This window comes from Trachypithecus francoisi, unplaced genomic scaffold (assembly GCF_009764315.1).
Source record: "Trachypithecus francoisi isolate TF-2019V2 unplaced genomic scaffold, Tfra_2.0 Contig00586, whole genome shotgun sequence".
Taxonomy (NCBI): Eukaryota; Metazoa; Chordata; class Mammalia; order Primates; family Cercopithecidae; genus Trachypithecus; species Trachypithecus francoisi.
The window spans coordinates 1,610,712-1,636,176 of NW_022680749.1; the positions used below are offsets into that span (position 1 = coordinate 1,610,712).

Consider the following 25,465-nt stretch of genomic DNA (forward strand, 5'->3'; position numbering starts at 1 on the left):
GCCAGGCTGGTCTCACACTCTTAACCTCAGATGATCCGCCCACCTGAGCCTCCCAAAGAACTAGGATTACAGACGTGAGCCACCGTGCCTGGCCAGCCCCACACTTTTTAAATCCCTCACTGGCCCTCTTTTTAGCTAATTTGTAAATCTATCTATATATATTAGCGATATGAACATTTTGTCTCTACATAAATTTCACGTATTTTCTCAGTTTGTCACTTGTGGTTTTACTTTTTTATTGTGTCTCACCATGCAATTTTGCAATATCATTAAACTTACCTCTCTTTTTCTTCATGACTTCTTGACTTTGAGCCGTAGTTAGGAAAGGTTTACCTACTTTCACATTAGAGTAAAATTCATCCACATCTATGACTAATGTCCCTTTTTTATTATTTATTATGAATATCTTCTTCATTTGGGGTTTACTCATGTGTATTCCATGAAGAATGTAACTCCTATATAACCCCTTTATCATATGTTACATTTCATCTATAATTTTGACTATTTGTAGATTTTACAGTCGGTTTTAATGGTGTAAAATATGTTTCTGTTTTTTGTTTTCCCCTCATTTACTGCCCAGGAGAATTTCCCTTCTTGTCTCAGAGTTGAGGCAAATTAGTAACAAGAAGCCCATTTTTGGATGTGTTGGAACATCTGGCAGTCTGGATTTTTAATGAAAGCTCTGTTTCAGATCGTCCCTTTAACTTAAATACATCTTTTAATCTCCCCAGTCTCCCAAGTCATGATCTGTAAAATGTAAGTGATTTACAGAGTTATTGGTGATTATTTATATAAAGCATTTAGCACAGAGTAGGTTTCCGTAATTGGAAGCTATATTATTTTACTCCTATGGTTATTAATTTTACAAATGTGTATACTATACAGTTTTATGATTTGACTTCTTCACTTTGGGAAAAGAATGTTGCAGTACACAAAGGAAGATTATACAATTAGAAGAAATTTCTTCATGAAGAAATGTATTTTGATTATTAAAATACATTAAGAAATACCATCTTGGCTAGGCGTGGTGGCTCACACCTGTAATTCTAGCACTTTGGGAAGCTAAGGCAGGCATATCACCGGACGTCACCAGTCTGGCCAAAGTGGCAAATCCCTGTCTCTACTAAAAATACAAAAAATAGCCAGACATGGTGGCACACGCCTATAATCCCAGCTATTCGGGGACTGAGGCAGGGGAACCACTTGAACCAGGGAAGCAGAGATTTCAGTGAGCCGAGATCAAGCCACTGCACTCCAGCCTGGGTGATACAGCAAGGCTCCATCTCATAAATAAATAAATAAGTACCCTGTCTAGACATTAAGAGTATCATCAGAACCTATATTTAATTTACTATGGTTAATATAATTAGCTTGATATTAATCTTAAGAAATAATATATGGAACAAAATATGTTCATATTAATTTCCAAGTATCTCACTATTTGGTACAAATTACTAATAGTTTATTACAATATATGTTGAAAGACCAAAGAGCTATAATTAAGATGTATGCACCATTAAAATAAAATTTCATAGTCAAAAATGTGCTCTCCCTCCACTTAATATCTATTTTCATGTGATGAAGTTTCAAATTAATTAGAGCCCTCTTAAGAAAAAAAATTTTCAAAAATCATCCAAACAAATGTTTTCCATTTTCTTACTGATACACTAATTATGAATAACTAAACACCACATCTGTGTCTGCTTTCCCTGGACTGCGTAATTTTGAAACTTAATTTAGTAATGAAATTGTAACTTTGTTCCTCAGTTAATGAAAGGAAATAGATGAAGCAGATACACATATTACTTATTGTTCTCAATTATGTACTGAAATCTCAATGTCTTCCAGGGACTCCTGAGGATTACCCACGGTTTTTCCATATGCATCCTAGGACAGCGGAACTTAGTCTCCTGGAGCCAGTCAACAGAGACTTTCACCAGAAATTTGATTTGGTTATTAAGGTAAATTAAGCTAATATCTTATTTCCTTGTGTTTATGAACTGCTAATCAGATAAATTTGTAGAGGCTACTGTAGGCAGTTTTATGTTATAAAATTAAGATTAATGTGGACAGCAACCAATTTTTATTAAAAAAAATGTGAAGTCCAGTTTTAATATGTGGCATTGCTTTTCTCTAAAATAACTTTTTTTAGTACTATGGGGTAAAATACTAAATATTCTTATATGTAACCAATGCCTTGGTTAAGTGTATACAATTCTACACAATTCATTACGTCTTCTCACATTTTTTTTTCTACTAAAAAGAATTATTGTTTTACCACAAAAACATGACCAATTAAGATATCTAAAATGTGCTTGATTTATATCTGTTATTTTAATTTTGTTTTCACTTTTATTAGTTAATTTTATTTTAATGTATTTTTGTGTTTTTAATGCCGATTTTTCCAACATAAAAGTAAAAGGTCTTGCCTATCCAAAGATGCATTCAATACACATCTCATTATTTTCTTTATATTGAAAGATGATCTTCGACCTGAAATAATTTTGAAGCTAAGTTAATCTATTTGGCATTTCACTTTTTGTTTAATAGTATATCTGTATTTTAATATAATCATTAAATAGATACTGTAAAAATGCAGATATTCTTCTAATTAATTTCGATGGACTTCATTGAGATGGTGAGATTTAATCTAAGCAGTGAAGGAAAAACAGGAATTTGCCAGGCAGAGATGAGGACTGGGAAAATTTGGGCATTGTAAGTACAACAAAAGGCAAAAGCAAAGATTCAGCATAAGTTTTGTATATAGTACACAACTTTCTCATATTTAAGTATGCAAAAAAACCTCTAGAAATGCATCCCAATGGTATTTTTCTTACCTTTAGAAAAATGTAAACATATTAAACGAAAAGGAAGTAAGGTAAGGAAGCTTACTGAGAATGAACATTGTTTAAGCTGCTTTATGTGCATTTTTCATTGAATTGTTGCCACAACTTTAGTATTACTCTCATTTGCACAAAATGTGGAAACTAAAGTTCAGATAAGGTAAGTGATTACCTTAGAGTTAATTACTAATAAGGGGCAGAGTTGAGATTCAAATTAATTTTATATACACTAAAGCCATGCTCGTTTCACTTCACAAATATGCAGATACTTAGAAATCGTTGTCTGGTTAACAATTAATAGATATGTCTTTAGCACAGAACCTGTGTTTATTCAGCAATCCTTGTCCTTGAAAAAGCTTATAGCCTAGAAAGGGAAACAGTCATATAATGAAATAAATCAGATATAATACATCAAATGCTAAGAGGAAGACATGTAAAGAATGGTAACGACACACGGAATAGGGACATTTAAATTAATCTGGAAACTCACGGAAGATTTTCTGGAGATCACCCCAAGCTAAATGTTGCTGGACTGAAAGAGTATGGCCAATGAATAAAAGTAGGGAATATGTTTGAACATAAGGAGGTGCAGAAGTAAAAGCTTGGGAACATAATGCACAGGCTACAAGCAGTTAACAGGGAAATGAAGTATAGAGCCAGACCACGGAGGGAGCCTGCAGGGTGACTGCAGTTTCCTGGGATTTCATTTATTAAGGGTTTGGGAGTTATTCAACAAAAAACACCACTTTAACCGATTGTATTAAATTCCATGCATGAGATTCACTTTCTTACGTTGACTATGTTAATTATTATGGGAGTATATAAAACTCCACAATGTGTACTGATTTTCTATTGTGGATCTCCCTGGAGTCTTGTGGTGCTACTTTCTATGGGAATTAAGAAATTTGACAAAGCACTGTTTCCAAACTGCCACATGTGAAACCAAAAATCAATTATTTTCCTTTATTATCGAATTCAGCTGTCCTGGTGTACCTGGGTACAGTGTAACTCAGTCCATCAATTACAGAAAAAAAAAAAAAAAAAAAAGCAATTACAATAGGTCACAGATTTTTTTGTCTTAATAACACTTTCTTTTATTAATGGAAGTTTTAACAGACATTATTAGATTCAAATTACTATGTTTTGTGTGAGGTCAAGGGCATAATAAGCCAAGCTATCTAACTGTAATAATAATGTGCCACCTGCTTGAATAATAACTGAGTATTGTGGCATTGTTCAGGGGACTATTGAAATGTTACAATCTCGCAGTTCTCCTCTACAGTAAATCTTTCAATTTCTTCTCTCTCTCTTTTTACTTTAATAATACTTCATTTTTTTCATTGGCCCTAAAAGTTTCTGTTGGACTAGATCCCAATTTATGTTTCAAAAGCAGAGAAAAAATAAAATGAAGTATCGTCTCCTACATTTTGAAGAAGAATTCTGCTTTAAAAAGCTATGTGTGTATTTAACAGCTGGTGAGTGCTATGAATTAGAGATTTATCATGTTCATTTGTTCCTCTATTTCTCCCAGTGATTTATTCAGCATGCTGCCAAATAAAAATGTAAAGGTGAAACTTGGAAGACAAAGTGGAATAGTTCACAAACTTTAGAATCTGAAAAGGTTAAAACATGCAACTGAAAAAGTTTATTCCATTACAAAACACTATCCTAAATTTTATATAATTGTAATCATTTAAGCATACTTTAAAATGTGATATGCACTGTGAACAAGAATCATAGATTTGGTTTACCCAGGACAGTACATGTTTATGTCTGTTGTCTTTGTGTAATTATTCATAATACCTCTCTTGCTCTTTTAAATGTCCCAGTTTGTATAAGTTATTTGATCACTACACTCATAAAATAAAAACTACCTATGATGTAAAAATATGAAAGCACATTTGAGACGCTGGTAAGAGTGAATTAGTTCATGTGTGAACCATCTATTACAAAGTCCATAAAATCACTTTCAGTATTATAAGTGAAATATTTTAAAGTATTATTAGTTGATATATTTGTACTTCAGGCATCTAATACAAAGCTACTGGGCATCTAATACAAAGCTACTGGTCATTAATTATTAAGATCAATTAAATGGATAAATTATGAATAATTTACTATCTCTCAGTTCTTCAAAGAACAATTGCATGTTTTAATCTAAATTCCTTTAATTAACAATGAAGACCAAAGATCACAATGAAATTATAAGCATAATCGTTTCATGTTTCCTCTGATTTTTATGTTGTTACTCACTGACCTACTTATTCTGTCTAGCATGCTGCCTTTTAACTTCTTTTCCTTCCAACTCATGAGCTCATTAACCCTGAGCTCTCACTACTTCCCTTGCACACCCTCTGTTCCAGACATACCTCTTCCAGTGCCCTCCACTGACCATGCTGTTTCTGACATCTAAGCATTTAGAGATACTGTCCCTCTTCCTGAATCATTCCTCCCTCTTCTTGTCAACAGTCTAATTCAAACTGATGCTTCAGTTTTTAACTAAGAAGACGTTTGCCCTAGAAAGGCATAGCCACTGTTAGGAAGCCTCTTTTTTGCAGCCTGTTGGCCCCTAGAGTGGCCCCGATTACTCTATTGAATGTACCTGTTTATTTTCTCCCAACTTTTACAGGAGGACAGATTGTGAAACATTTAGTTACACTGTATCCCATGCCCCTACACCTACCTGTATACAGCACATAGAAGCTGCTTAATAAACATTTGTTGTAATGATTTTCTCCCTGAGACAGTAAATCTTTTCAGACTATTGAATCTGTGTACCTACATCTTCACTCTATCCAAATACATACACTTGAATGTGTATGCATTTGATAAAATTTGCTCTTGCATCTCTGTCCAGAAAAAAAAAAAAAAAGATGCAAATGCGGCAAATAGATTTCCATATAAATTCAATCCCTAGAAAAAAGGTCAGACCTTTGTTACGGCACAACTAAAGCTATTTATGACTGCATCAAAAAAAGTGTTGTGTTTCTTCTAAAGAAAAAGTACATACCTGTCGTAGAAAATGAGCCAGGGAATTAAAAACTGGTGAGCTTGACTCTTAGTGCTGATGGGCCTGCTGCCCTGGCAAGGTGTGGTCTTTGAGTAATTTGAGAGTTACGGGAAAACAGCATTGGAGAAATGATTGAGGGCTAAGAGGACAGCTACTACAACTCCTGTCCCTACATGAGTCACTAATGCTACAACTCTAGAAAATGTGTAGTCACTATTTGAGTAATGATAAAAATTGTATTTTACTTCATAGAAATTTAACAGTAAACCCTAATTCAATGATTTTAAAGCATATGGCATTTGCTACTTTTCAATTTGTGTAATCCTTGTTGAGTGCTTCTCAGGTGCCTGGCATTTTTCTTGGTGCCAAGGAGATATATTTTACTTCTGATGTCTACAGACATCTTTTCAATTATTGGTTGGATAACTGCTCCTAGTAGTATTTAATTATGATAAATTAAAAATATAGCAAACTATATATATCCTTTAAAAATTCCAAACCTTCTATTTTCTATTCTCTTTTCCAGTTCATCATATTTCAGTTGGTCACCCACCGAAGCTAGACACTGCCACTTCCTCAAAGGTCTCTACTCTCGAATGTTCCCACTCAGTCACTCATAGAATCCCTTTTTGATACCTTTGAAATTCTCTTGAATATCTCAACTCTGCTTATTCACTGCAATTCTTTAGTTCACATTCTCTTGGCCCATCATCTTACACAAGCAGTCTCTAAAACCATAGCTTCATTTCTGTGCATCTTATCCATCTTTTCACACTGCCAACAGAGTATCACTAAAACAACAAAAAATAAATCATACTGCTGCATGTTGCCTTCATGCCAATTTACAATTTGCCCCCTACCTGAATTTCCCACAGAGACATTGTCAAGTTGAAAGATCACAGGTGTCTAAGTCAGGCAGAGTAGCAAGTCAAAGATCATCAGTCATCACTTCTCAAAATGAAAAGGATGGGACCTACTGTGAAAATGAAAAAGCTAATAAAATTAATTAAATCTGTTATGGAGATGTGAAATATAAGTTATGTTCTTTCTACTTTAATGTGTAAATCATCAGTTTTCAAAAAAAAAAAAAGAGAGAGAAAGAGAAAAGAATTGGCACTCCCATAAGGTGAGATTGAACAGGGGCCATCAGTGACCCAGAGTTAAGACAAGAGGAAAAAACATCAGGGCTGCTATTGCCACGCTACAAGAAGGAAGACAAATGCTGTGAATGGCATATATTCTATATCTGGAAATGTTCTAGCAATATATTCCTACTCTTCTTCTTATGGCAAGAATGAAACACACACACACACACACACACACACACACACACACTATCAGTTCAGGCCACTCTAACAAAGTACAAAAGACTGGGTGGATTATGAACAACAGAAATATATTTCTCACTCTTCCGGAGACTGGAAATCCATGCTCAATATGGCGGGTTCTAGTTAGGTTCCTTTTCTGGGTTGCAGATTGCCAACTTCTGTTTGTATCTTCAGTTGGAGGAGAGAGGGTGAGAGAGCTCTCTGGGATACCTTTTGTAAGGACACTAATTACTTTTATGAGAGCTCTATTCTCATGACCTAATTACCTCTCCTAATTGCATTACATTGGGGATTAGGATTTCAACATATGAATCTGGAGAGTTACAAATATTAAGTCCATTGCATGCCACATCTCAGTTCAATAGGTTACTAAATAATATAATAAGTTTATCCTTTCTACCCCAATAGCCAGGTCTCTAAGGTAAGGCAAAGTAAATTAAATGTCTCTTATACATTTTAGAGAAAATCATTCCACAGAAATTTCAGGCATTACTTGTTCTTAGTAATGAAATAGCAATCTTTCCATGAATTTCCAAACAAGCATTACAGTTTCTGAAATCAATTGATCTTTGATACACTGATAAGTGTTTATCTTTTAATTTTGCGTTCTCCTTTTTTTGTTAAACTTAGCAGATTGCCACATAAAGCATAATTTTTGTAATGATGTGTCATAGCGTCCAACTAACAAAAGGGGATGTTATCAACTGGGCTAAAATTAGAGGGCCAAGAAGAATTTGGGAGAAAATTACGTTCCACGAGGCTCTCTATATAAGATTACTAATATTTCTAATCAATGATGAGGAAAATCCTTCATGTTAGGAAATTTGAACATATCACTGAATAAGCGGGAATGGTTAAGACAAATGACTATATCTGTTTTACCTTAACTGTAACAGAGTAAGTAAATGAGCTCAGAGGTAGAATATGAAATTTTAACTGCCTAAGGATGAAGTGATGCACGTGGATAGAATTAAGGGATCAAATGCCAGATAAGGCAGCTAAGAGTATCCTTCAGGTTTTCTGCTACAGGGTGACGTTGTACACCACCTCCCACCAGAGAGTTCCTCCACAAGGTGCCTGATACCACATCCAATAACACATCATGAGAACAGCAACCATTTGACTCAGATAACATGTTGAAATACATCACAGAGGATGTAGAAGCTCAAAAAGAAGTCAATCTAAAAAACTTAACCTTTTAAAATTTTTGTCTTAATGAGTTAAGTTTAATCAAACAAAAATATTGCTGAAGAGTAACACTACCATGACTAGGAAAGAATAAATAATATCAAAACACAAAACAAACAAACGAACAAAAAACAACAACAACAACAAAAAAGCATTTGTGTTTCTTCAGAAAGAACACTGTGTCTTTTTATTTTCCACTGGTTGGTCTCTAAAAATTCTAAGTACTGGCTTAAATTAATTAACTATTATGCCAATTATGGAAGCTAATAAAAGGAAAGGAAGTATGATGTCCTCGTCTCATGATGTTATTCATGCAGGAGCATTAGAACAGAAATAGAATGTAGCAGTTGAATATAGTGGCTGTCGAAATGCACAAACTGACAAAAGACACACAGAGGTGACATTTTACTTGGCCTTCTTTGTTCCTCACAAGGTGACCTGTAACTGCTTGGGAAGAAGAAAGGCAATTTAGCCATTCTCATCAGAGTACTTTGCTTTTTGCCAAGGCCTTCTTGTCGGCAAAGGTCATCGTAAGAGTACAACAGCAAGACCAAACATTGTAAAATGTTCAAAGGAAAGGCACTTTCTGAACCCTTACCATGTCTCCTCACTCTGCCATCTCCACACACATAAACATCCTTAGCACTCTGCACATATGTTCCCAAGTAATCGTTCTTCATAGGTTTCTTGATTCCACAGTAATATAACAATGAAAGAGCATACTGAAAAACTTGTAGGCTGAAACTCTTTGTTATTTTTTGTCTCCAGAACAGTCTGGCAGGTGGAGGAACATTGACCTCTCACCCTCACTATCTTCTAGGTTCTGAAAAAATAACCAATTTAGATATAATTTTTATGTTGATGAAGTTTTAAAATTTGCTTATTACAAAATGCATTATTCTAGTTGACTAATTCATAGAAGGTACTTTAGTGGGATTTTCTCCTGGTTGAGAAAAAACTAGGAATGGGATCAGACTCCAGTGTAGGATAAGATGGCTTTGCTGGTTGGGGAGGCAAAAGGCAGGATAAAATAATAAAAATAAAGCGTAAGTTGGAAGATTCACAGAAAAAAATGTTATCCCTTTCTCACTATCATAATTTTATATCTGGCTGACCTTGCTGTTTACACCCAAGATGATTTTCACGTTCCAAACACCAGCCAAATCGTTCAACATGTTGGTGATAAGAGAGAGTTTTCAGAATCTGTGGTCTTCCCCAGAGTGGCAAGGTTTTTTCTTTAAATCATTCAAAATTCCTTTAGTCATTCCAGTGTCAATTTATATCTCATTCTCTAAGCAAAAAGAAAGATTTTTATCACTGAAAGGTATATAAGAGATTTAAGGATTCATGTTTTCGTTGTATGCCCATTCATATAAACCGAATGGGCATATTCTTACTTGAAGTGAAGATAGAAAGTATTTTATTTTATTAAAAATATTCCCTAGGTATGAAATGTGTCAGTATTATTTTGTTGTTACATTACAAAGCTTTTTAAAGTATGTGCCTATATTCTATCTAGTGAAGTTATCTTTTTCTTTTTGTCATACAAAAAAATGTGTTTGTTTCCAACCAAGAATGTATCTCTTGCTGTATAACCTTGCAAAAAAACTGTACAGCATACAACAGTTGTTTGTATTTTATCCCATGAAGTTTATATGTTTTTGAATTTATTTTTAAGTTTTTGAGTATGTTTAGTAATAGAAATAAATTGGCTTAGAGTCAAACTGATTATGCATCCTTTAATTTTTAGAGTGTTGAATTTTAAATAAAGGAGGCTCCTGTAGGTTTTAAGGCAGATAATTTTACAAGTAGGGTCAATAATCAATAGTATATTCTTATTTTTATTAGGATGTTGCAAACATAATTGTGGTGTTTGCCATTACTTTTAATGGCAAAAACCTAACAACTTTTAGTTAGTTGATAATATGTTCATTGATTCATGGAGCACAGGTTTGTCAGTCATCTCTCCCTAAGACATTTTACACACACACACACACACACACACACACACACACACGAAAAAAGGAAATATAACCTGATAACCTATTACCAATTACTGTTGCTTTGGACCCCTAGTTTTTGTAGAGCTTCAGTGAGCTGCAGGATCCTACAGAGAGTTCCCTTACATAGATGACTCTCCTCCATTCTGTTTCCAACTAAGTCCAAATTAAGAGATTTTGCTGAAAGTGAAGAAGAGTGATAATCTAGCCTTACATAAAAGGCTAGAGCAGAGTTGGCCTCAGCTGCTCACCCTAGGCTTTTTTAGTGTAACAGCTACCTATAAGCCTGTGCGAGAGAAGCTGAAATGCCCGATCCAACTGATCCCAAACGACTACTGATTCTACATATCAGGACCATGGGATGTGCTCCTTTTGGAAAGGCAGACTTCAGGGCTATCCCTACAGAATCAAGATTTACATGTGATTTTCAGGATGCTAAATTTTGAGAGCAAATCATTTATTAAAATTACTTGAAAACTTAGGAAGATATGATAAAATTAAAATAATAAAGAAAACAAGTAAGCAATATAGCAAATACATGTCAAGTATTTTAGCTGAGCCCCTGGGAATCTGCTTTAACAATTACCTTGGATTATTTTAAGGCAGCAGATAAGAAGCAGGGCTTTGGAAACCACAGTGTTTGGGAAATACTAGTGGGAAAGTGCAAAAGGCCAAGTCTACTTTTGGGGTCTATCTTTAATGAATGCAGATGGTTGAAGAGGGGGGCATCTTTAATTTTCATGTATCTTCATAATGCTGGTTTTCCATGTCACTTCCTAGAGCAGCCCTTATTAAATTAGCAATTGGACTTGAGTGCCCATATCCTACTTTACTGTGATAGAAGAGGGAAGGGTAGTCTAGGTACACTTTTTTGGGGAGCAAGTTCATAGCTTATTTTTTTAGTAACATTTTAATTGAAATGCTGACATGCTACTGACACACAGGAAAGTGTGTATCTTGATGAATTTTCACAAAGTGAAGTTAATCATGTAACAAACAACCAGATTTTTGTTTAAAAAAAAATACTACAAACATCCCAAATACTCCTACACCTCCTCCTAGTCACTAATCACCTAGCCAACACCTGACACAACCACAAACTTCCACTATAGGATTCTAAGAGCATAAATTACTTTTCTCTTCTTTTTTGCAACATTTTATAATTGGATTAAATGTTGATGTTTTTAATCAGATTCTTAAGAATTTTATCATTCCTTATATTTTTCTTTACTGTAACCAACTCAGGAAACATATGTTCCACAATCATATACTTTCCACCTGTGAAAAAGCTCAATGGCGATGAATTGTCTGCTAAAGGAAAATTTGAGACTTTTATTAACATTTTGATTTCAAAGTAAAAGTACAAGTAATTCACATTTGAATCCCAAGACAAACATGTCCAAATGTCAGGCTATTTGAAGGTTATACACTAATAATGTTATTGCCGAAAAAAATAAATTGGTTGAAAGCTTAAGTAAACATATTTTACCTGTCTAAAGTGATTTTTAAAATGTTAAGCAAATCCAATTTCTATCAATAAAGAAAGAGAGGATGTATAATTTAGCCCTCCAACAAAATTAACCAAAGTGAACAATCTTCTTTGTCTACTTGAGAGTTGAATTTAAAATTGAAAATAAAGCAATAAAGGGATATGCATGAATCATTGGTAGTTTGGTTGACTTGCCAGTTTTTCAGAATCATTATTGTATAAAGATAAATATGCAGCCTGTACCTTGCTGGGTGAAGAAACTTGGAAGAATTATACCCTTGTATATTGAAGGCTTTACTGAAGAACTGTTTAGCAAGAGGTGTGGTCTCCAGGAAGGGAACAGAGGAAGAAGAAAATTTTGCATTACACAGTAGCCTTATATCCTATGTTTAGAGTCATTAGCAGCAGGAATACACTATTACTCAGAACATTGTCATTATCTGCCTTCAGGGTACATTTTGTATGCATTTGTCTTTCTCTAACTAGACACCAAAAACCTTCTGTATATCGAATTACCTTCACTCTGCTTTTTGTTGTCAATCTGAAGTCCTTTTATTTAAAAATAATAAAGTAAAAACGGTGGCTTACACTCAAGACTATATTGATACTACGTATACACATACATACATGCACACATACACCAACATACCTAAATTCTAATCAATTGTGAATAATGGAATGCCAAGAAGATTTGACCATAACATATGAATAGTAGCTAAGACTGAGTTTATTATTTGTAGAGTATTCCCACTGACATGCGAGCAATCCTTTGTAATGCTAGAGTCATATTACAATTTTCATGTTGTTGAACCTACACAGTTGATGATTGTATAATTGTATGCAGTTTCAGTTACTAGACTCTAAGTCTTCTGGCGTGACAACATTGGCTCTTGGATGCACTGTATTTTCCGGAGTTTTTACTCCAGATAATAATGACTATCCATTAGTAAAGACTGGTCCTCTTTACTAATCAATAGGGCTAAAAAGAAAGATTCTCCAACAGTTGGAGTTTGAGTAGCCACACCCAGAATGATATCTGTCAAAGTACATGCTGCTCACATTATAACCACCATAGAGAGTTAATAAAAATGGAGATTCCTTGCCCCTAACACCAACTTATGAACCAGAATCTTTGTGGATTGGGTGTGGGAATCTGCTTTTTTTTTTTTTTTTTTTTCTTGTTGCTCAGGCTGGAGTGTAATGGCACAATTTTGGCTCACTGCAACCTCCACCTCCCGGGTTCAAGAGATTCTTCTGCCTCAGCCTCCCGAGTAGCTGGCATTATAGGCATACAGTGCCACACCCAGCTAATTTTGTATTTTTAGTAGAGACAGGGCTTCTCTATGTTGGTCAGGCTGGTCTCAAACTCGCTACCTCTGGGGATCCACCCACCTCAGCCTCCCAAAGTGTTAGGATTACAGGAGTGAGCCATGGCACCCGGCCCAGGGAATCTGCTTTTTATTAGGCCTTCCGTTCTCTTCTTATGCACATCAGAATTTGAGAATGATTGCCTTGTGTGGTTGCCATGATTTTTAACATTTATCTGTCCCTTACCTCTGGTGAAAAGAGAATGCCATTTGTTTTCCTTACCCACTCCCTCCATCCTTTATTCCCTCTTTTTCTTCCTCCCTCCCTCTTTTTTTTCTTTTCCTAAGATATCTAATGTTTGCAAAAATTGGCCAAGCAGATTCTAAGAACTGGGTGTTAAAAGCTATAGTTCAGTAAGTAAAGCAAGTAAATTAAATTAATAAATTAAAATGTGTTAAGTGGAATGTAAGAGTACACACAGTCGAAATCATGCTAAAGTCCTCAATTTGCCTCATTCTGACAAGAAAATGTATCTAAGCCATGTGTTAAGAGCAAAGTCACAACAAACATCTCATTCTTTAAGCCATTGTCCATTTAAAAAATCATATAAATAGGCCTTTTTGCATAAATATTATATGTAAATGCATAAACTTTCTGGAAGATTATACGTTATTCTGTTCACAGCACCATCCCTATAGAGATAGAATCATAATTGATGATTGAGGGGGCTGGGTGAGGTCCATTCATAAGACTGGTAAAAATGTGCATCAGTATCAATTACCAGTAGGTAAACTTGCAGATATCGCAAACCTTTAAAATGCATGAATAGAGACATTCTATCATCTAAGGTGTTCATGTTGTACATTCACATTAATTAATTTCTACTTTGTGTATGTTCACATACACACACACACTGAAAAAAAATCCATAAATATCTATCGAATCGGAATTAGAATGATGTCACATTCACTTAATTTTTTAAAAAATATTTAATGTAAAGCCTATTAAAATTAAAAATACAGAAAAGTAAAATAAATATATATTTGAGCTTCTTCCATATACCAGTGATTGTCTGAAATTTTAGCAGTGAATGAAACAGATACATTTACAGTATTTATACTCATGGAATTTAAAAATCTAATGAAAAATGAGGTTCAGACTAATTACAAGAAAGGTTTAGGTTTTCAATAGCATTGGATGATGGAATTTACTATACATGCAATATGATTATATTTCTATTTTTGCATGCTATAAATACAGAAAAATATTTCATAAACTTATAACATTAGTCAAATTAAAATGTGGTACTACCTTAACTTTGAAAATTGCAATATTTATCTTTAATGTTTAAGTAGGGTAAGACCATAATTCGCTACATTGATATAAGACTGTTTTTTCATCTTAAGTTTACACAGAATATTTCTTGGCATATATAATCTACTAATACTGTATTGTGAAATGAGAAGATGGAACTTCAAATTCAATTTTTAAAAAACTGGTTTTCACTTTTTCCACATCTATCACCTGAAGCAAGAGGTGACTTCAAGTTTCTTGTTTTCTGTACCTGTAAGTATGTAGCTGCCATTAAAGTGGGAAAGACCATGAGTGTAGGAGGTTCGTGGAGGGTAATCAGAATTTCATTGTTGCAGGTGTTTATATCTGAAATGTCTGTTAGATATTTAAGCAGTGTTATGAAGTACACAGTTGGATATGGATTGTGGAATTCAGAGGACAAGCCCAGGTTGGAGATTAAAATTAGGGGTCATAATAGTACTGACATTTTTAATGCTATGAGATTAGACCAGATGAGCAAGGGAGTGAGTATAAAGAAAAGATGAATAACACCTCACTTCTGGGCCACTCCAAAATTAAGAAGTAGGGGAGAAAATGGGAAACCACCAAAAGAGAATGAGAAAACATGAATAGTAAGATAGAAAGAGAACCGAGAAGGTGTCGCCATGAAAGGATAGTGAATAATGTTTAAATGCTGAAGATAGGTCAAGTAAGATAAGGACTGAAAATAAATATTGCTTTTAGCAATGTAAAAGGCACTGGTGATTTTGACAAAAGCAGCTGGCTTTGCGTGGCTGAGGCAAAAGTATGATTGAAGTGGATTTAAGAAAACTTGGGAGGGTGAGTACAGACGAAGGTGAGAACTTGAGATCTAAGAAGTGGGAGTTGAGCAATAAGAACACATGGACACAGGGAAGGGAACATCACATACCGGGACCTGTCAAGGGTGGGGGCCTAGGGAAGGGATAGCATTAGGAGAAATGCCTAATGTAGATGATGGGTTGTTGGGTGCAGCAAACCACCATGGAACGTGTATGCCTATGTAACAAACCTGCACGTTCTGCACGTGTATCCCAGAATGTAAAATACAAAAAAAAAAAAAAAAAAGTGGGCTCTGTAGATGAACAATAAATAATTCCTGGAAAACATGATTTCTTTCTTCTATCCTATAATTTATTTAAATGATAAATAATTTGATAAGCTTTACCATTATCTTTTTTAAATTGCTGAATCTACTTGAAAGGTTTCATATTAGAGACTATGAAATTGTTAAATTGTTTGCCACCGGTTAGCAAGAACAAAGTTATTCTGTAGTCTCAGTCCTCCATTACAAGGTGCTCAGAAATTATCAGTATTTCCTTTTTTTAATATTGAAAATGGTTTGTCTTTTTCAGTGTTTGCCTTCCAAAGTAAAAATAGTGTGCTTTTTATACTTCATTATTTTTTAGCTTTAGTTTTACTTCGGTCTCATTACTGAAAATGAGACCCATGCCCAGACTCTTTTCAAACAAAACCCTAGCATTTAAATATAATGTTTAACTCATGACCATAGACTCTGTAGATATAAATAAGGTTACCTTATGAAAGTAAATGATTTTTAAAATACCACCTTGTTTCAATTGAGCTGTTTTAAAAATATTTCTCATTTCATCCACCACGGATTTCAGGGGAACAGAATAATTCAGATTTTTGAGAACCCTTATTTATGATATGGAAGAAAAGATAATTGGATCAGAGTTTTGATGCATGGACCCACTAAAGAGCAAAGTATATTATTATTATTATTATTATTATTATTATTATTGTTGTTTTTATATTCAACATTTTAACTCCTACTTAACAGAGGTATTTATCACAATATTTTTTCCTACTACTCATTTGTCTGATCTATCTTGCTTTTCAATATTCATTTGCATTCTATAAATTTGAGAAATATTTGAGGAATCTTCCTGTGTAGACTCTTAAAAATCGGGAGACCTGAGTCTAGCTAGGCCCATGCTCTGTATGTTACTTACAACCTATGTGGCCTTGAATATAAAACTAACCTTTCTTTTTTTCCATCAGTTCAAAAATATACATTTTCACATCTGGACAGATAAATGACATAAAGAAAGTGGGCTTTGGAGACAGATATCTGGTTAGCAAATTGAAACACCTCAAATAAAATATACAGTAGCAATCCAAAAATATTAATCATTATTAACACTAAACTAGTGTTAGAGTAAAAATAGGCAGAACCTTTATATGTTATTTCTGTAGATATAAGGAAGTTAAGAATTAGATTATTTTCATAGATCTAATTTGAATTTTATTTCTCTTTTCATTGAATCACTTTGTTTTCATCATGCAAATAATACATATTTTTACTAGCTTCACAGTTGGCAGTAAAAACTAACGACATATGATCTGAATGTAAAATGTAAGCTTATTTCATTATTATACAATTTTGCTTTTTTCATCCCCCTCACCACCTATATATTGTGTGTGTTTGTGTGTGTTCATTGGGGAAAGAGGAAAAATTATAGAATTTATGACTTTTCAAAGCATTATTTTGTCCTGGATATGACATGCTGGTTATTAGAATAATTAGATCTAAAAGAAAGAGAGAGATAAAAGAAGAGAGAAAAAAATCTGTTCACAGTGCCTTGCATGTATGAACTGCTCTGAGCCTCTAAGAGTGAAGCAGAGGATTCCTGCTTAAATCATTTCAGGGTCATTGGGTTGGATGCCCATATGGACCAATTAGTTTTAAACAGTGAAAAAACAATGTTTTCCAGGCATAGACTGTACCTTTTGCCCTGGTCAGCTGTCTCTAGAAAGTCTGATGTATGCCACGGAGGGAACTCCTAAAAGAACACCCATGGCTCAGCACAAATTAATCACAACTGCTAGATGCAGAAAGACCTCATCCATACTGATGGTGTTAGCAGCATGCCTGCTTATGTGCAATGGATACATAATCCCAGACAGGGCCAAACATTATTCCAGTACTGTTGTTCTTAATGCAGAGCAGGATCTCAAAGCATTATGTGCCATGGACTAATTGGACATTCTGCTGCCAAATGAAAAGTTAAATGCATAAGAAAAACTATGTAATATTACTAAGAAAATGTAGCATATTATTTAATTAGAGATATCAATATATTAAAAATCAAATATAAGGTGTTTTTTTTTTTTTTTTTTTTTTTTTTTTTGAGACGGAGTCTGGCTCTGTCTCCCAGGCTGGAGTGCGGTGGCCGGATCTCAGCTCACTGCAAGCTCTGCCTCCCGGGTTCACGCCATTCTCCTGCCTCAGCCTCCCGAGTAGCTGGGACTACAGGCGCCCGCCTCATCGCCCGGCTAGTTTTTTGTATTCTTTAGTAGAGACGGGGTTTCACCATATTAGCCAGGGTGGTCTCGATCTCCTGACCTTGTGATCCGCCCGTCTCGGCCTCCCAAAGTGCTGGGATTACAGGCTTGAGCCACCGCGCCCGGCCAAATATAAGGTTTTTAATCAATGCATGATGTGACATTATCTCCCTATGGGTTTATTAATTACCATAATTTCACATTAGTAATTGGCATAAATAATATTTCAACAAATCTTCAATATAAATAATATGAAGGAAAATATATTGTGATATTTCTTGGTGAAAAGTCAGCAATCCCTAACAATATCACTGTAGTTTATTATCTACCTTTTTAACAGATGAAAATGTTAAATTATTATTAGAAGGAAGTGAAAAATTGTCTTTTGGAGACTGAATTTCTTTCCTCACGTTTTAACAGAGATCTCCAGCTGAGCTACTTATAAAGTACTGTCACCATCTGTCTAGAAAAGCACACTAGAGTTTAATATCAAATATTTTATCTTCATTTTAATTGATTTCAAAATACAACTATTCTTACAATGGGGAAAACATAGCAACAAAAATTAAAGACAGAGTTTGAATTCATTTTAATAAATGTATATGCTATTAAATTATATCCATGTTTTCTCATAAAAGTTGAAGGAGATTTTCTAGAAGTCAATTGTGATGAACTCTTCCTTTAAATTAAACCTTCCAATACACATATAATAAAATATATATATTTTTTAAAACAGAAAATGTATGGATAGCATTTTCCTATTCACAGCATACCGTGCAGAGATTTTCTAAGAAAATGTATCAGAAATAGAAATTTTTATCAATTTCTTAAACTTAATGGGAGAAAAAAAGAAAATTTATATGTAAGAATATTAATTTTACTTGAAAAGCATTTCTAGTTAAATAATACTGAAATTCCACAGTTTCTATAATGTTACAATTAAATTTATTATTTCTGTTCTTTTAGGAAGCTTTTGGGGACATTCAGTGGGCAATAAATATAACTTCAATCTATTAATTTTATATAGAATTATGAATTATGTGGGAATTGTCTACGTTTCTTTAGGCTGCAATAACTTTTCATGCAATATATAGGGTTCTCTTTTTAACTAATATCATTACATGAGGAAAAAATACTTTAAAGGGCCTTTAGAAAATATAAATGAGGAAATGAAAATCCAGAGAGGCTTAATTGCTTCAGCCTTCTGTTTTAAAACCCAGTGTATATTTTAAAAATTCACTGTAATCAATTATTTAATTTTTTTTTTTTTTTTTGAGACGGAGTCTTGCTGTGTCGCCCAGGCTGGAATGCGGTGGTGTGTTCTAGGCTCACTGCAAGCTCCGCCTCCCAAAACACCATAAGCTGGATGGCTTATAAACAAGGAACATTTATTTTTCACAGTCCTGGAGGCTGGAAATTCCAAGAGTAAGACACTTGTAAATTTGGTTTCTGGTGAGGGCCCACTTCCTCATAGAGGGTGCTACCTTCTTACTGTGTTCTCACGTGGTGTGAGGCAGGGAAAAGGAGCTCTCTAGACCCTTTTCTATAAGGGCATTAACCCCATTAATGAAGGCTCTGCCCTCACCACCTTACCACCTTCCAAATGCCACACCTCTTAATATCATCACCTTTGAGATTAAAATTTAAATTGATGAATTTGGGGGGTACAACAGCATTCAGACCATAGCAGAGATTTAAACATTAGTGTAAAATGAGAAGACACAGAAGAGACAAAGTCTATACGTATAGTTCTTTATTTGTGTTTTTTTTCTGTCTTTTATTTAAATATTTTATCAACAGTACACTCAAGTATCTCCATTTGTAATTTTCTGACTGAATGTATTTAAACACAATTACCTCTCCTACTGTATTTAATAAAAATTACAATAATTTGGCTGGGCGCAGTGGCTCAGGTCTGTCATCCCAGTACTTTGTGAGGCCCAGGCGGGCAGACCACGAGGTCAGGAGATGGAGACCATCCTGGCTAACACGGTGAAACCCTGTCTCTACTAAAAATACAAAATATTAACTGGACGTCGTGGTGGACACCTGTAGTCCCAGCTACTCGGGAGGCTGAGGTAGGAGAATGGCGTGAACCTGGGAGGCGGAGCTTGCAGTGAGCCTAGAACACACCACCGCATTTCAGCCTGGGCGACACAGCAAGACTCCGTCTCAAAAAAAAAAAAAAAAAAAAAATTAAATAATTGATTACAGTGAATTTTTAAAATATACACGGGGTTTTAAAACAGAAGGCTGAAGAAATTAAGCCTCTCTGGGTTTTCATTTCCTCATTTATATTTTCTAAAGGCCCTTTAAAGTATTTTTTCCTCATGTAATGATATTAGTTAAAAAGAGAACCCTATATATTGCATGAAAAGTGAAACTCCAAAAAGATAGCATAACATGTACTTTTTAAAATCTCTTTTCTTTTTAATTTCAGGCTGAACAAGACAATGGTCATCCTCTTCCTGCCTTTGCCAGTCTACACATTGAAATACTGGATGAAAACAATCAAAGCCCATATTTTACAATGCCCAGTTACCAAGGCTATATCCTGGAATCTGCCCCAGTGGGAGCAACCGTTTCGGACAGTGTCAATTTGACCTCACCTTTAAGAATAGTAGCTCTGGACAAGGACATAGAAGATGTAAGTTAAATATATATTTTGCTCTTGTTTGTGTAACAAATATCATGTTATATTTCCATTAATGGGAAATATGACAAAGATACGGCTACATAAACTAGAGAAGAGAGAATTAAGTCACCATAAGTGAGTTTTAGTGTTATAATTTAATTCCAAAACAAGGATATTTTTTAAAAGTATCTTTGAATTCAATAACTATTCCTTTTCAGCTTGCAGATATTCAGTATACATAAGAAAATGAATGTTTTACTTGATGTTTATTAAATGATGAGGGCAATATTTTTATTAACATGTTGAGAACTGTTTCATATAATTGCTGATAAAGCAGAAATAATGGTGTTACTACATGAGTAAAAAATCATGAAAGCACCCCTAGATTGTGATTCTGAGAGTCTTTTCTTCAAGTCTGAGGGCATCATGATGAAATAAAATATATTTGAGGCAGCTGACCCTATCATAATTCTGCCAGTGACTGTGTGGATGCTAACACTTCACAAATCATTGTCCTTTGTTTTTCTGGCACTCACACTATCTACATGAGTGGGAAATGGTCCAGGCTGAGCAAATCAGAACACTTTACCTCCTTAGCCAGAGTCAGTGTTATAAAGGGACAGAAAATCTATACCAGGCTAGCCAGCATCCTCCCGGGAATTTACAATGGCGAACAGAAGGGCTGAAAGACTTTGGCATCATGTATTAGAGAAGTGGAAATGAATCTGAAGCCTTTGTAGCCACATTTGCTGACATCATGAGAAAGCCAGTTATCAGTGGGAGAGAATGAAGCCTGAGAGATACACACAGAAAAGAGAATCCCATTGAGTCCCTGTCTTTTAAGTTGTAAGTTCCCCAGAGGTATTCTAATTCCCAAAGATTTTCCTCTGAGTTTGTGAACTACCACAGTATCCTCACTGCAAAAATGTGTATACATATGTTTTGTGTATATATATAGAGAGAGATATATAGATATATACACAGGTATACATACACAGAGATAGATAGATATAGATATAGATATAAATATATACACAGGTATACATACACACACGTGTACATATATATTCTTACTTGCTGTTTTATATATATAATATAAAAATACATATATATATAAAACAGCAAAGAAGAAATTCAACTTGTTTGGATTATAAACATACCTATTTGTAAATGATAGTTGGATTTCTTACTTGCTGTTATATAAGTCTTGACTCAGCCGTTTCTACATTAACAGTGCTTGCTCTTAGAACTTTTTGTGATGATGAAATTACTGTGTAACTGTACTGTCCAATATAGTAGCCACCAGACTTATATAGCTATTGAGTACTTAAAATTTAACTGGACTCAAAACATAACTTTTAAATTTTGCTAAATTTTAATGAAATTAAATATAAATACTCACATGTCACTCATAAGGCAGCAGTGCTCTAGAATATTCCCTAATATCTCATTACATATAGCTTTATAAATCACTTTAGGAAATTAGGAAGGTACTTTCAGATTTTTTTTTCTCTTTCTAAATAAATTTTGTAACACTATGCAGAGGATATGACAATTCTTGTGGGCACTCCACCTCTTTCCACCATATGCTTTATTTTATTCTTTTATTTCTCTTTGCTTTGTTTTCTTCTTCCATTCCAGCCTTTTTTTTTTTTTTTTTTTTTTTTTTTTTTTTTTGATCTTTCCTGGTCTCTCACATTTATTGTCTTCTTAAACCACAAGTTTTAACAATATCTAGGTGTCATTGAGTTTTCAGTACATGTCAAACAATACAGTAAATACTTTTTTCTTGCATTAATTCCCTTAAATCTCACAACAAACATAATAGATGCAGTTATCCATATCTCAGAAAGAGACATTAAAGCTAGTTTAAATGCCTTACCATGATCAGAGAGTTAGTAAACAGTAGAGATGGACCTTAAACCAAGGTTTATGGAAACCAAAGTTCTCAATTTTAAGCACTCTATATTTTATATACTTTGATCATAGTCTGACTATAATGATAGCCGAAGAATGCTGTAGGTTCTTTTCCTAGAAAAGTGAACACATTAATCCATACACAGTTTCACATGCCAATCAAGAGAATTTAGGGATTCTCTGACGTATAGTGAGTTTCATGAGTCACAGGAAAAAAGTCTTTACTGAATCCCCACTAGAAAACAAGTAAAGTCACCTTAATAACATTAATCCAGGCTGAGCAAATGTATTTTGTAGAACTAATAATATCCCACAAATTTTAGTGCAGATTTTGCTTTTCAGTTGAATACATACTCATATTTGAAGTAGTGACTAATCAACTTGAAAGTGTACGAAAGCTTAGGTCATACCTCAATAGATATGTGGTTAGAAAAATATTAATTTATCTTAATAGATAGGTGGTTAGAAAAATGTAAATCTTAAAGTTATGTAGTTTTAAGTTTACATGATAGCAAAACTTATGTATTTATACTTTCTCAGTGTGTTCATATTATCTAATGGTTACACACTAAGCCGTATGTTTGCCTGTGTGTCCCTGTACTTGTCTGGATTGTCTGTTCACTTCTAAATTACAAATGTTAAAATTCTGTTCCAAGTAACTTTGTAAAACACAGTAGTACTCACAGGGCATTGATGAAATAAAGTGGAGAGAGCTCAGGTTTCTAAAACCTTTGAGGAACACTACTTATAATTCAACTCTTGGAGATTTACCGTGCCAGTTAGTCTGTGACATGCTCTGAGGTGTTTTTAAGGTATGTCTTCTTGGGGGCTTGGGCTTTGGATTTAGACAGATCTTGGCTTGACTCCTGGTTCCATCATTTAATAGCTGTATAACATTGTGAGTTTCATACTCATCAGGTACCCCCTCTTGTCCAGTCATCTATATGGTAGCAATCATTGCTGCCTTGGCATGTGTCTTTTGTTGGGACTGGCAGGAAAGGGCATGGAGAGAAAATTTCCCTGAAATGATGCCATGTACATGGAGAGTGACATGCTTCATAACTTTTGTAAAAGTGCAAAGAAATTAATCAGTATAGCTGATCATTTGTTTATTACTTAGACTCACCCTAGATTATTTCTAAAATAATCTATGGTGAGTGACTGTCATCAGGTGTTCAGAGAGTGAACAATTGTGCCTAGTCCCCTAGTAATAAAAGTTTTAAAAATATCATATGTCGTTTCTGTATATAAAATATAAATAAGCTCATAGAATATTAGAAATAGTTTAAACTTCCAATGCTATATGAAATCCTCTCCTAAAACCCGTTTCCCAGAAATTGATAGATGTTTTATTATGGTATGCAACCGAGAAACCTAGAAGTCTTGCTTGATTTTTATGTTTTCTTTATTCACCACAACTAAGAAATCTTCTAGATCTTCCTATTTTGTCCCCAAATTATTTATTTAATCTCTTGTCTTCTCTCTGTCCTTATAAGCATCACCTTATTGGTCTGTTGTTAGAATTACTTCCTGATGTTCTCGTTCTCTTGATTTTGTACTCAAATCTATCTTCTGCAGGGCCATTAGAGCGATTTATTCAAAAGCTCAAATCTAACATGTAACTATAACCTTCCTTCCTCCCTCCCTCTCTTCTTTCTTTCTCTCTTTTCTTTTCTTTTTTCTTTTCTTTTCCTTTCTTTCTTTCTTTGTCTCTCCCTTTTTCTTTCTTTGTCTTTCTTCTTTCTTTCTCTTTCTTTTCTTTCCTTCCTTCCTTCCTTCCTTCCTTCCTTCCTTCTTCCTTCCTTCCTCCTTCCTTCCTTCCTTCCTTCCTTTTTCTTTCTTTCTTCTTTGTTTCCTTCCTTCCTTCCTTCCTTCCATCCATCCTTCCTTCTTTGTTTTCTTTTTCTTTCTTTTCTTTCTCTTGACAGAGTCTCTTTCTGTCACCCAGGCTGGAGTGCAGCATCATGATCCAGGCTCTCACTGCAACCTCTACCTCCCTGGTTCAGTGATTCTCCCACTTCAGCCTCCAGAGTAGCTGGGATTACAGGCTTGTACCAACATGCCCAGCTAATTTTTTTGTTTGTTTGCATTTTTACTAGAGACAGGGTTTCACCATGTTGGCCAGGTTGGTCTGGAACTCCTGACCTCAAGTGATCCACCCACCTCGCTGGGGTTTACAGGCATGAACCATGGCATCTGGCCCACATTTCTATCTGATGTAGTTTTATGACACTTATTCCTCTAGAGAAGAAATTTAAGCTCAGGCAGTTTTCTGTATCTTGATACCTGAACATGTTTGCAGCCTGAATCTTGGAAATTTCCTAATTCACCTATAATATTTGGCAACTGCTTGTAGTTTCTTGCATGTGCCAAGCTACATCTTGTCTAATTATGTTTGCTCATTACATGTTCTAGGCTTTGAAATCTTTCATCTGTTGCACAGACTGGCTTGGATAACATACTCAGTGTTTAGAGCTCACCTCAAGCATTCCTTCATTCAAGAATCTTTCCACAGTATTCATTATCCAATTTTAGTTGCATGCCCCACTCAGTGCATTTCTCTAATTCTATACTTCCAACTTGAAAATAATGTCTTTCTCCCTCATGAGTTTACATCTGTTCAGAATAGGTCCTATATCTTAGCAACTTTTGTATCCTGAAAATCTAACACAGTTCCCAGCACTTAATAGGGTTTACGAACTCTTCAATAAGCTCATAAATCCAGTCATTATTGAATTAATGAGGATATCTAATATAAGCTTCAAAAATCCTAATGATGTTGCATTAAATATTTCACATGGTGGCCCATCCCATGTCTGAACAATTTTAATTCTTAGAAAACTGTTCCTCATACTGAATTGAAACCAGTTTTCTTGTAATTCATCCATTATTCCTTAAAACTTCCATTTGCTCACACATGAAATAAATCTATGAAATAGTCATTTATATATTAGAAGGCGGATTTATGTCCTGATTCGTCTGTTTTTTACAGACTGAGCACCTTTTATTTTTATAAAGTAAATTAGTTCATTTCTGGGATTTTCAAAATATCTGTATTACCAAAAGAAAACTTTAAAGCCTTTTTAGTTTATGGGCATGAATTTTA

General features: G+C 34.5%; 1 protein-coding gene across 16 annotated transcripts in view; it reads left to right on the top strand.

Moving 5' to 3' along the window:
• The window catches only part of PCDH15 (protocadherin related 15), a 1,849,154-nt gene that overhangs the window by 1,444,680 nt on the left and 379,009 nt on the right, over nt 1-25,465 (top strand). For all 16 annotated transcript variants that reach the window (XM_033215155.1, XM_033215225.1, XM_033215195.1 and 13 more), the window contains 2 exons: nt 1,849-1,961; nt 20,248-20,454. In XM_033215155.1, coding sequence (XP_033071046.1) covers nt 1,849-1,961; nt 20,248-20,454 — 320 coding nt within the window. The remainder of the gene's footprint in view (nt 1-1,848; nt 1,962-20,247; nt 20,455-25,465) is intronic.